This window comes from Micropterus dolomieu, linkage group LG12, assembly GCF_021292245.1.
Source record: "Micropterus dolomieu isolate WLL.071019.BEF.003 ecotype Adirondacks linkage group LG12, ASM2129224v1, whole genome shotgun sequence".
NCBI lineage: Eukaryota > Metazoa > Chordata > Actinopteri > Centrarchiformes > Centrarchidae > Micropterus > Micropterus dolomieu.
This window is the reverse complement of record NC_060161.1, coordinates 36357476-36371150: the sequence shown is the minus strand read 5'-3', so window position 1 is coordinate 36371150 and position 13675 is coordinate 36357476. Positions and strand designations below refer to the sequence as shown.

The following is a 13675-nucleotide window of genomic DNA, read 5'->3' as shown; positions in this document are numbered from 1 at the left end:
AAAAGATTTTTAAAGCCTCATTATTGTGGTCTGAAATGTAGCACAGTGTTAACTGATAACATTCTTTCACAGCCCTGGAACTGATGCCCCAAAAATATAGATTTAAATAATGAAATTTATGTGCTACTAGTGGACTAATGGCTTTAACTAACGACTGCTAGGAAAGTCTTTAGTCAGGGCTGCATCCAATGTTTAGTTTTCTGCTGTGTGATGAACACGAGAAAGCTACAGTTGAGAAACAAAAAAACGTCTTGATCTTACCAGTGACAGTGATGTTGATGGTGTTACTGGTTGCTCCCTCTCTGGACTCACACCAGTAAACTCCACTGTCCCATGTGACTGTCAGAGTGATGCTACAGGAAGAACCAGCTGATCTTCCCCAGCCAGCTCCACACTGAGACATCTGTCGTTTGGTTGTGTTCCTTGCAACCAATCACCTTCTCTGTGGAGCGCATGATAGACTGCAGTCTGTCCTTGCCCTTGACGGCAGCAGCAGCGTACCAGAGAGATACACTGTGGTGTAGAACACGCACATCGATGTTTTTGTCAGGTTGAACTTACTCAGCTGCCGGAAGAAGAACTTCCTCTGGTGATCTTTCTTGGTGAGCTGGCTCCCACTTGAGATCTTGGGTGATGATGGTGTCCAGGAAGTGGAAGGACTCTACAGGGTCAATTGTTGTTTAAACATATTTAAAAGAATACAATATCCTATTGACTTTGTTATTTCTTATTTAACCATTTTAATTCTAATTAATTATCCACCCTATTTTTGTCTTTACCAAGCAGCAATCCTGCAAGTTTAGAGCCAAAACTGCAGTTAATCAAATGGCCCCTTGAGTCTCCAAAAGCAAGCCGGTCTCCATAGACCCCCATGTTAAAACTTTACAGCAAAAATTAACAGCCTGGTACGGTCAATCTATTTAAAATGTAACTAAATGCATAAAATTAGGGAAACAAACTCCAATATTTTCTGTAACTATAAACATTATTCTACACAAACCCCATACTCAATGTGCACTCCTAACTTTCTGTTTTTTTTTAATTCTTTAAATGTGTTAAAGAAAAAAACAACTGAAAGCAGAGGAAAAGGAGACCCGGAGTTCATCTTAGCTGTCATGGTACAAAAATGGCTCCATTATGCACCTGAGCGGCTTGGAGGCTTTGACAACCAATGACAGTTCAGAGTGATTAATGAGGAGCAGGCCACCCTTTGGCCTCAATAAAGGTAGCATCAGTCCTCCTTCAAGTCCTGAACATTGTTGAAATCTGGTACACTTGAGTGTTTAGTTGGAAGATTTTATCTACTTAATTTCTAGAAAAAATACCAGTGGGTCCGGCTCACAGGAGCAGCTCTACTAGTAGTGTGGTACCCCAACACCCTACGCTGTTTAGACCAGAACGATGGGAGCTTTTGGGCTCTTTAGGTTCACCTGTCGATAGTAAAGACACTGTTCTTAAGCCATTTGATGTGGTCTTCCATTCTCTGTGTAGATTTGTGCTGAGGCTTTTTTAAACCAAACACTGTGTAATGTGTGCATCACTAAATTGGCTGCAGCTTAATTCATCAAGAAGAAAGATTCAGTTTTATTTTGAAATGTATATGTTGGACTTTAGTTGTCCTCCTTATCTGAAAGATGTTTCGGTCCCATGTAGTTGTGCATATCCTGTTAGAGACGTGCAATATCTTCTTTTTTTTCACTGTACCAAGAATCTTCTCTGCTGCTGGACGTAAAGCTTTCTTTATAAGGCCACCTGTGACTAGATCAATCTCATGCTTTCTTTGAGCTCCATCACATCTTTTCACAGATTTAGGTTATCTATATTTCACATCTAAATGATTTACTGGTGGATTTGACCTCTACCTTCCTTATGTAGTACTATATAGCATGGAACGTAATATGCCCTTATTGTTTGGTGAGGGAAGTGCATTGATCTTGTGTATTTCAACTGAATGTGATGTACTTATACTAGCCATAACATGTCTGAACTATGATATGCAACCTTCTAATCTTCTGGTACAAGCAGCTAAGTGAGAATGTTTTTGTGTATTTTTGTTTGTGTATTAGTTATGTTGTGTTTTTTCTCATTATTATAAATTAAGTGTTTTTGGACCGCCTTGAAAACGAGAAGCTGCATCTCAAGCGGCTGTTCACAAATAATTTGTATTGTAAATTGTTAAAACCTGCTTGCAGAAACAGTTACACTACTTCAGTTTAAGTTTATTCACTTTCACTACACCATATTTTTTAAACAACTGACCCCCAACAAGAAGAAGTGAGAAAACTTCTTTACAAATTCCATTCACATTTGTAACTACTCAGTGTTGTGTGACTGACTCTGTCTTCTCTACTGGACTGAACTCATCTGCTGTTGTTCCGACTTGCTGTCCTTCCACATTTCCTGAAGAATACCGAAGAGACCGAGTGGAAGCTTTGGGGTTTGCCAGATTCTTTTATGTACCGGAGTCAAACAGTAGACTGAGTGCTTGTTAGCTGTGGATACTTTTCCTGCTGTCTGCAGACTCGGTGCAGACTCGGTGCTGTAGTTTGATTGAAAGATAGGCAACTTTTGGGTCATTATCGCAGCTTCGAATAACTACTAACTACTTGCTCCCCCTTAGTTTTAGCGAAAACTGCTGTGGAAAAATCAACAAGAAGAGTGATTCCATTCAATTACTAAACATCTTTTCAAGCCAGGTGGAAAGGAAAGAGCGGAGGGAGACTGGATAGGAAGAAGACTGACAAAGATAGATATGAAGAACACTAAATGTTTGGATGACATACTGAACACCAAAATGGAAATGTCCCTGGTTTTAATTTCAGAAATCTGGTCACGTTACTCCAGCAAGCCAGGGCTCCCAGCCAAGAAGTAGTCATGCACATAATCTCCCAAACAACCACAATGTTAAGGTTTTCACACTGTTTTTGTACATTAAATGTACAAACCAGATGTTGATCAGAAGGTGTAAATCAGTAAGGTTTACAGATTCAGATAGGTGGATTTTGTTCCATTTGGACAGCTGTTTAGCTAAGCTAACCAGCTCCTGGCTGTAGCATCATATTTACTGTAAAGACATGAACCTGGTATTATTCTGAACATCTAACTCTAAAAAAGGATTTCACTAAATACTGAACTGTTTCTTTACAAGAACAGATGAGTGATGAGCGAAACTCAGCTTCTAAAATGAACTGGAGTCGATTTCTTTTGATAAAAATGTTTACTGTTGTTCCTTCATGCAGCTGTCTGTTCTTTTATTCTGAAGTGTCAGAACATGAAGCCACCTTTAATGAAACAGGATGTGAGCTTTGTGGGTTTTGTTTACGTTTGTCTCTTCTTTTTTTTTATACTTGAAAAGCAAGTTTTTGATGCAAGATATTTAAAAATAAAAATGAGAAATTTCAATGTACATTAATTAAATGCTGATAGATGATGAATACCAGAATGTTCAAGAATACATATTTTCTACTGTACCATTGGCTGTTCTCACATCCCCCTCCCACCCTACCTGCGGTTTATTCAACAGGATGTTGTTGCCACATTAGCTACCAGATGGTCAGCTTCAGTCTGCAGAAACCATGAAGGCGACTGAGCTTTTCCTCTGTAAGTAGAGAAAACTTTAACAAAGATGAATAATTATTACCAGAAACACTCGCTGCACTACACTCAAACCAAGAGTTAAAAAGAGATGTGTTTTCATTTAGCTTTGGTGGATTACTTTAAAGGAAAGATGCTGAATTGTTAAATCATTATCAAATGATTTAATGATAATTTATGAAGCTGAATCTTTGTGCGGATGTCGGTGTGTAATGCATGTATCTTTCTGCACACACACACACACACACACACACACACACAGTGATCTGACAGTGACTGTTGTTTCAGTGTTGCTGAGCGTCTGCCGGACGTCTGCCAGCACCCGTGGTGAGTTTCAAACCTGATGTATATGTGTGTGTGAAAGATTGTTTAAATTGTAATCTAAGTATCTAAGGAGTCCATTTTAATTGTGGACTTTGTAAATGTTGGCTTAATTATATTTTGTATACACTGTCAAATCTCAGATGATCTTTCATGTGTGTTTGCCGCCCACCACATCGTCACTCACCGCTTCCTGTCTGTCTGTTGCAAATAGAGACTGGCATCAGTTTGTTTCAGAGAGTGCAGCGTCCTCTTGCTGCTGTAGTAATTATGACGGGAACAAACGAGGAAGTCGCGTGACGCTGTTATAAAGACACAGAGTCCACAGAAATGGATTGGTCAGCATAAAATTACACTTTCACACTAGACAACACGTTCACTTCCTGTTTCCTACAATGTAGGAACAACAGATCAACGTTGCTCAAAATCATGACTACTGTCGTCACTAACCATAGCAACGTGGTTGTTATTTGCATAACCATGACAACACAGGTCCCCTAACCTAATTACTAACCAAGTAGTAATTTTAACGCAAATCACGCTGTTTCCCTGACCCACAGACTTGGTTCATGTCCCAAGTGCTGCCTGTGGCCAGTTTCTGCACTTTGGTTTTTGCTGAACCCGCCGACTTATTTGGTGGTTAATTAGGCGATTTAATCCCCTTTACCCAGGAAACTAGTGTTGGGTTCCTGTGTGAAACACAGTACATCAGTGTTTTAGTGCTTTTAGTGCTCTCGTTAGCATACATTTTTGTGTTTACTAATGTTTATTGGCCCGATTTGCCACTCGGCGACCATCAGGCTGCGATTAGGAGTGAATCAGCAGGCGATCGGTTGCCGCCAGTCGTTTTGAGTGAACTAATCAACGACGTGTCAAAACGGCTCCCCGACACATCATCACCACATCGCCGACGTCTGCCAGATATCTAGCACGCCAAATATCTGGAGGAGTCGGCCGACTATACATCCACATCCAGCCAATGAGAGCAGGCAACTACTTTTTCACCGCAAAACACTTTTCACTCCCCTCCAGCTCTCTCTGTAGCTCAGACAATCCCTGCTACCTGCGTGTGCTGAGCCATCCTTTCACCCAAATTCTTTGTCTTTAGAAGTGGTATCTTTATAATAACAAACAACAGCTGTTTCCTGTGTAGGATCGTGTCATTTCCTGCATTTCACGTGTGTTTTCTTGACAAAATGTGGTTTGGAGACTAGCGTCGGGTGACAGAGCTGCTGTCAGCTTGTGTAGTGTGTGACCCCCTGTCAATGATCAGTCATGAAGTGTCAACGCCACAACAACTTCAAGACTTCCGTCACAAGACGGCAAGTTGTGTAGTGTGAACGGCACGGCCATCGGCCGACGCTGAAAGTCGTGTAGTCTGCACGAGCCTTTAGCTAGCTAGTGTTAGCCCTCGCGTTATATGTTGCCTTGGCCATTTAACATTAGCGCTTGCTAACTATGTTACTGTTACTGATAAAGGCGTTGACAGCTGCCCCGAAGCCCCTTATCCTCACCCTAACCATCACAGAGGTGTGTGCCTAAACAGTGATTGTATGCATGACAACCTGTATTGCTGCGGCCTATGGGGAAATGAAAACACTCATATATGTTTTGGGAGTCATTGAAAACACTCATTTAGGTCATTTTGACAACATCAAATATGGACCTATTCTGTCCTTTATATATGAGGACATTTACTCAAATACTGTACTTAAAGGGCCAGTAGATTGATAAAGATGCCCTCCTCTTCCTAACGTGTAGGAGAAACTCCGATGGCTACAGAAAAAAATGTGAAGACGTGGACATCAATAGAGCCATTGTTTGATGTTCATGTTTGATAGAAACATAGCGGTACAACATGGTGGACTTTAAGAATCAAACAGAGGCATTGCTCCAATCACATAGTTTAATTTAAATCATATGATCCAATATTTCACAAAAAAAAACAAAGATTAGGGTGAAGTCCGAAAGTTTACTTTTTTCTTTCTTTCCCCTGCGATCTCATGACCCCTCAGATGTATCTGACCCTTTGGATGGCCCCGACCCCTAGGTTGGGAACCACTGGACTAAACACAAAGTAAAATGTTGACCTGATGATGGCGCTATCAAAGGTCACCAAAGTTTTTACAGTTCATCCTGAGGTGAACATGAATGTCTGAACCACATTTCATCGCCATCCATCCAACAGTAGTCAGGATGTTCTGAACTAAGTGGTCAAGAATTAGCATCCATTAAGCTGCTATAGCTGCAAGCGTGGAAAAAAACAAAAGAGCTATTATTGACTTTATTGGCCACAATGTTTTTTTCAGACAGTACAATGCACGCAGAATGTGTTCTATGCATCTTAAGTAGCGTTCAGGGCCTTGCTCAGGGGGCAACTTTGGCAGCGGTCCATGCTGGACTATAATCAGTTCCTAAGCCAAACCCCCACAGACTGAGCAATAAGAACTACTACATTTCTCTCCTCAATACACATCTATTAAAAGTGTATTGAAGAACAAAAACATATGAAAACCTCATAATGTTAGATTAATATGGCATTGTGACCTGTTTAAAGTTTGAATGATGAAGGGAATTGTTGGGTCTCTGTAAATAATATCACAGAGTACCGTCTAGACCTGCTCTATATAAAAAGCGCAATGAGATAACTGTTGTAAATGTAAATGTTGTTGTAAATTGGCGATATATACAAATAAAACTGAATTGAATTGAATTGAAAGTAGACTGATCAAGGGTTCCCCTCTTCCCTACCTGAACAATGTCCACTCTAGACGCACCAGGAACATCAACAGAGACACCCTGGTCACCAAGGTCCAACTTTAGACTTTCAGTCTTTTGGCACATTCAAGGGCATTAGGAGAAGGACAAACCTCTTGTTGAAGAACAGCTGTTACACAAGAGCTGTGGGCAGGCTGCTGAGAGATTGGGTGTGATTACCCATCTATGCCAAACTGTGGTCAGTACACAGTGAATGCACTTTATCTATTATATATTTAAGCTAAAATGCATCTCCTTTTTTAAAATCTTTTTCTAACATGCTGTTATCGCCTATTTATTTAAATGTATGTGTTATTGCTTCATTTTATTCTTCTATGCCAGAGGTCACCAATCGGACCCAGTCGCTCTCCTCTCCGATTTATTATTGAGTGTTACTACCTCATGACGGAGCGTTTCTATTTTAACCCGCGCAGCTTCTCTAGCATTTACTATATTGGTTTAGCGGCCCAGGAATCTCACAGACCAATCGCATGTGGTCCAATCGTCTCATGTGACGCTGCTCAAATCTGATGCATTCTGATGCTTGCGAGTCGAGTCCGCGAGATTCACGTTTGAAGACTTCGTTTTGGAAATACACATGAACTGAGGAGACGAAAGGGAAAAGAGATTTCACATGGTTTTTAATCAAGAATGTTCAGATTCTTACATGTACATTCCTCCCACGGGCAGTTCAAAACCAGAATATCTCATAGATCTCCAATGCGAGCTGGCAGGAAAAACTAGAGCTCACGTTTCTCACTGAACAAGAGAAAGTAGGAAAGTGGTAGCTCTGTAAGAGGGAATGAAAGAGAAGAGGAGGCGTTACAGCTGTTCAGTTGTTATGATGTGTTGAGTGTATAAAACTGGTTAAGACTGCACTTCATCACTTCAAGCTACGCTTTTTATTTCCTTTTCTAAAAATCAGGCACTTTATTTTAGTTTCCTTAAATTTAGAATTTATTTTTAGAGTAGTTATTAATAAATTTTAAAAGCTGCTAAGTTCAACTGTTTGCTCTAAACTGCATGTCATTGTATATTTATATCTAATGACAATGAAGCATCTATTAACAATATTAATATATAATCTAAAGGTTATAAAGCCTAAAGTAATGCTGTCGTGCCCTAAAGAAACTGTATGTCTTGAGATTGGTGGGCTCACTAGTGATAGTCCGCCAATAAATAACTAGATGCTATTTTTCTGTTTCTCTCTCCCAGCCTCGGTGACGGTCAATCCCAAACGGTCGCAGCATTTCGAGTATGATATGGTCACTGTGAGCTGTGACAGCACCAGCTCTGGTGAATGGACGGTGTGGAGATACACAACAGCAGCGTCAGTCTAACATCACACAACAGAATCCCTAAAAGAAATCAGTTTTTTACCATAGTAAAAGACAACCTGGTGTACTTTCCATCCCTTATGATCATTGTGTAAATCATCTATTGGCTGTTAGCTTTGTTTGCTTCCTTACAGGTAACATGCTGCGGTTTCATACTGCACATTGATAACACATCACAGACATTCGGTTTCCTTTACTCTCTAAAGATTATGTTAGCGGTGAATGCGTATGAGTAAGCGTCTACTTATGTAATAATGACAAATTGCTGGAAAGTCATGTCTGATAATTAAAACCAAGGTTATCAGACATCAACTTAATGTGTTAAATCTCTCATCATCCCGTCTGATCTTTAGCTACTGAGCTAATGTGACATTAGCAAACGTTCATTTCACAGACTGACAAGCTGCTTCTCAGCTCTGAATGTCTGAAGATCCTGATTAAAATGATAAACATATCGATGTGATCTTAAACGTAGAACTCAGGGATCCTGACTATTCTTTACCGTCTTCTAGCTTTAGTCCATCAGTACTTGTCTGCCATCTAACTGCAATGTACCAGGCTGGATTATGATGTGCCAGATTAGCATTAGCTGACTGTGCAATTATTTATTAACAGAGCCATTACAGTGTCACCTTTTCTGAACAGCAATAAGATCCAAAGTTTGATGCCATGTGGATCGGACTGGGGAAGCCAGACTTCCTCTACCTGCACCGTAAAGCCATTCAAAGAACACGACAGTGGAGTGTACTGGTGTGAATCTAAACACAGAGACAGCAGCAACACAGTCAACATCACCGTCAAAGGTAAGACTCATAAAACTACATATCAGTGTGCAGGCTGGACAGGCCACACAAATACTTCCACTTCGTCTTCCTGTTTCAATTTTTCATTCAAATACCACAGATTTGGCACCTCATCCAACATGACACACGTCAGACTCATCACACATGGAGAAGTTTGCCCTCACAAAGTACTTGGTTTGGTTTGGGAAAAATAATATGGCAAACTTGCCTGATGACTCTGGTTGTTAGATATAAGTAACTCTTACAACATGAAGACGGTGGATAAGACACATCCACCAATGTGTCCCTGAGCAAGACACTAAACCCCTAGTTTCTAAAGAGGCGTGTGACCTCTGGCATGTATAGCAATTCTAAGTATAAATGTAAGATGGCGAAACAAATTGTTTTATGTCTGTGAGTGACAGGCTACAATACACTTCAAAGATTTAAAAGGAACTGATTACAAAAAAGGGAAGTGAATCATGGTTGTAAGATGATTCAGCACCTTGGATGCCACGCCACTACCAGACTGTCTGATGAAATGGAGACACAATTTACTTTTTACATTGCTACTACAATTACACTGCTGGTTGTATGATATAAGGCAACATTCACCAGCTGTTGATCATCTCTATTCATGTTGAAAGAAAACTCATTTACAAATTACAACAGACACAAACAAGTACACAACACAATACAGGAAAGCTGTTAATGGGAAGTCAGGGATAAAATCAAAAATCATTGCAATTCAAAATAAGTTAAATAAATGTAATACAGAACTAAATACATATCTTAAAAATAAAAAAGCACATACATTATAGAAAACGTCACGGTGTTTCATCAGCTATGTTACAAAGTAAGGCCTCAAATTTTGTGAGTTATATTTTCAAATGAAGTCAAAATAAGGCTAAATGACATCAATGCATCATTTTTAGACGTAGCAACAATAAATATGCAACATTTGGTTAGACCTCAGCCTTTCGAAACTGCCATTTTGAAACAGCACGTTATTAATGTCGTGAATTGTTGCAATTTGGTTATGATTTAGGCACAAAAACTACTTGGTTATGGTTAGGAAAAGATCATGGTTTGGGTTAAAATGAATACTTATGTCAGTTAACACGTAAGTTAACTTACGTCACTTGCGTCAATTTATGCAATTTACGGAACTTGCGTAACTTAAATGAAAATAATTAACGTTGACACACAGGACACGAACCCCAGAACTCCTGGTCAAAAACTGACGCTACAGGGTCGAGACCTGCGCGGGACTGTTTTCTTGATCCCGCTCCGCTGATTTTGTGACCATTACCGCCCATTCCCGCAACATGTGTGTAGGAGCCATACACTGGGTTTGTTTGGGTTTTTATTGGGTTTCCTCTCTTTTCTTTGCACTGTAGTGTACATGCACGCGCATCGTGACGTCATCGGTTACTGTGGGTGTGACCGGGGGCGTGGTGTCTGTATTAATGTGTGTGTGCTCACCTGTGGGGAAGCTTGGGTTGATCATGGCTGCAGGGTGAGCATGGGGAAGAACTTTCTGTTGACCGTTACCATCGTCGTCATCATTACTAACATCTTTCACTGATGTCTCTGAGGTACCTTTTGCACTGCTTACAACATGCATCACTCAAAGTAAGTGATTGGTTTTCTATGTATGTGAAATAGCGTAATAAAGAGACTCAATATGTACGATGGTTCAGCGTGACGCATCTTCAGTGTAAATCCTCATGTTTCAGCCTGCTGCGGCGTTTTAGTTGTTTTGGTGGGTCTGGTTTGTTTGTTTTAGTGGTATATGCCGCAATACCCACTGTGACACAACCACCAATGTGTCCCTGAGCAAGACACTTAACCCCTAGTTGCTCCAGACGTGTGCGACCTCTGACATGTATAGTAATTGTAAATTGCTGTGGATAAATGTAAATAACTTTTTTTTTTTCTCAAAGCTGAGACTGTGAGTTAGTGCACTGTTAGTAGAAGTTAATTTTTTCAGATTAGATTTTTCTAAAATATTGAGTTGTCTGTTTCACTGAACAGTGAATTCAATTAAAACATTGAAAGTGATTGACTACTTTGCTGTGAACCATAAAAACAGGCAGATCCTTCTTCTCTGACTGCAGTGAGTTTCTTTAGTGGTGGTGTCACTACCTTCTCTGTCTCTATGTGGAAGCTGTGTAACAAAATGGGTTGTTATGTAGTTCTTATGCTGTTGATCATGAGACGGCTGTACTGGCCTGTACATGAAGAGCATTTACCTGAAAGAAAACAGCCTAATGGATCTGCCGTGTCTTGAGTTCACTTTAAGGTATCCTTGGAGATTTTGACCTGTAGTGGTGCCATGGAGCTTTAGTTTTTACAAGCAGATCCCTGTTTGTTTGGATCTTGTTCACACACACAAGGACGCACATGCATGCGTGCATGAAGGACACGGACATTAATCCTGAACAGTTGGCTGCAGTAAATCAACTACAGAGGCAGTGAATAAGAAGACTGTTTACAATACATGATTTAAAACAAATTTAAATCAGGTTTGCAAATGTCCATAAGGAAGGAAATGTATTCAACACATTTGTTAGACCTCAATGACACACACAATACATTTTGGTGAAAAAGACTGAATGCAAACATAATTTTGGCTTTCAGAGGAAAAACCTTCTGGCATGATTTTCATCATAGTCCATATTATTAGTAACATTACAACAATAATGTTACTAATAATATGGAATTTTCACACCTTCAGTTATTGATTCCCTATTTTATTTTTTTAACATGCTTTTACTTTGTTTTCTTTCCTTTCCTGTTCACCCCTTTCTTCTCTCTCTCTCTCTTGCTCTCCCCCCCCCCAGACCTTCCCTCAGTGTCTCTCCTCCAGAAGACTCCCTCCTCTCCAGTCAGCTGCCACGCTACAGGTTTCTACCCTGACAGAGCCACGATGTTCTGGAGGAAAGATGGAGAGGAGCTTCATGAGGACGTGGACCTCGGAGAGATCCTCCCCAACAACGATGGATCCTTCCAGATGAGTGTTGACCTGAATCTTTCATCAGTCACACCTGAAGACTGGAGGAGGTACGACTGTGTGTTTCATCTCTCTGGCGTGAAGGACGACATCATCACCAAACTGGACAAAACAAAGATCAGAACCAACTGGGGCAAAGGTGAAAAATACACATTTATTTATTTTCAGTTATTTTTCAGTTTAACTTTTACCATCTATTCTAAATGATTAAAGACTAAGATTAGTATTAAACTAATTAATCGTCCTCTACCAGGATCGCTAGTCAGATCATGTGACCCTGACAGTGATAAAAACATTTTTAATTACAAATGTTCCAATTATGTAATAATACTACAAAAAGTTTAAACATATCTTAAAGGGGAATTACACACACTTTCATGATGCCGATTGAGCAAATGTGATTGGAGATTACACCTAAAACACTGTAACACTCTTATTTCCCAGAATACAACTGAATATTTTTACCTTTTACCATCTGCAATGGAAATTTTCCTAAAGGGAGTCTTCTGAAATAAAGAATTCAATCCAGACGTCTTTTAAGGTTTTTATTCTTTTCACAGGGTCAGACACACATACAGAGTGCAACCAGTCAGCAGAGTGTAAGACCAAGAGCCAGTGAAGAAACAGGTGACTTTATACTGTAAGGATATTATGCAGCTGTCTTAGGGAGGAAGGGAGTAGGAACCACCTGCTCTGAGATGAAGGACAGTCAGATAAGAAACTGTCTAATGAGCTACTTTCCCCCTGGGAACTTTCACCTAGCTGCAACATAATAAAGTTATCACAGCAATGCAGCATAAAAGGTAAAACCGTAAAATATACAATTTCCATCACACATCCCTAGTAAATGCTTACTTCTTTCAATCTCTGCTCCCCGAGTTTGGAAAGCACGCTCTCTTTTTTTTTTTTCAGACAAGCTGCATATCGGCACAACACTCCCAGAAAAAAGGCATTGTGAGAGCAGCTACGGACAGACAGGGAGACATGCTGGAAAATCCCACTGCAATGTTACAGAAATGTTTTTATCAGCTTGAGGTTCAACTAACCCATTCTCATTACATGATAACGTTACATTTACTGCATTTAGCCGTCGTGACATCGTCGTTAGCTCACCTGCTGCTTTTCAGTAACTAACATGACTATCTGTGTATTTTTACCATTGCATCCTTTCTTGCAGGCTAAGTCAACACTTTGACTTAATACACAGGTAAGTAATATGGGTCCCGTTAGTTGGTGAAGTAATGTGGAAAGCGATACAACTTTGCACCAGAGAACATGTTTCCCCAGCCTTTCTGATGTTTTCACCGACATCATCTATATCTCATTTGGTCTGTTTGGGCTTCATCACATAAACCTTTATTGTTGTTTTATATCCTTACGTGGAGTTTGTGTTGAAGTGTGTGTTGTGCTGGGAGCCGATTGTTTTATGGTGTTAGTGGACTGCATGTCGTAGCTGTGGTGTTGTCACTGTAGTCGGAGACAGGATCGCGAGCGCACACAGAGCTACATCCTGACCCGGTGTCCATTTATAGCAGATATGCAAGCAACAGAGAAAACAGGCATGTGCTTCATTTCTAAGTGAGGTTACAGCACGTTGACAAAAAGGAAGACAACATTTGATCTATTAAAGGGGTTTTATGGAGTTTTCAGCAGCCACTAGCGCTGCGGTTCTAAGATTGTAACCTGCTTGAACTCATGAGCGAGCATAACCCGAAACACAACCACTTTGATACAGAAATCCTGCAATAAACGCAGGAACAGCAGCTTGCCGGCTGTGGCTTTTCACTCAGACATGTTCTGGCTCTGTTACTTCAACGTTCCCGTCTCAGAGGCAGATCAACATCGGCTCCGTACCTTTCATACAGCGC

General features: G+C 40.3%; 1 protein-coding gene and 1 long non-coding RNA gene across 4 annotated transcripts in view; both read left to right on the top strand.

Moving 5' to 3' along the window:
- LOC123980207 (major histocompatibility complex class I-related gene protein-like) overlaps positions 1-13533 on the top strand; it is a 15225-nt gene extending 1692 nt beyond the window's left edge. The window contains exons 4-5 of one of the 3 annotated variants that reach the window (XM_046064480.1): positions 11638-11946; positions 12368-13533. In XM_046064480.1, the coding sequence (XP_045920436.1) occupies positions 11638-11946; positions 12368-12426 (368 nt within the window). In that variant the 3' untranslated portion in view covers positions 12427-13533. Of the gene's footprint in view, positions 1-11637; positions 12338-12367 lie in introns of those variants that run through there. The other 2 variants (XM_046064481.1, XM_046064479.1) reach the window with 2 other exon arrangements.
- On the top strand, positions 3558-8384 carry LOC123980266. Its single transcript, XR_006827451.1, has 3 exons — positions 3558-3600; positions 3883-3921; positions 7888-8384. It is a non-coding gene; the product is annotated as an uncharacterized LOC123980266 (long non-coding RNA).
- Positions 13534-13675: the final 142 nt, after the last annotated feature.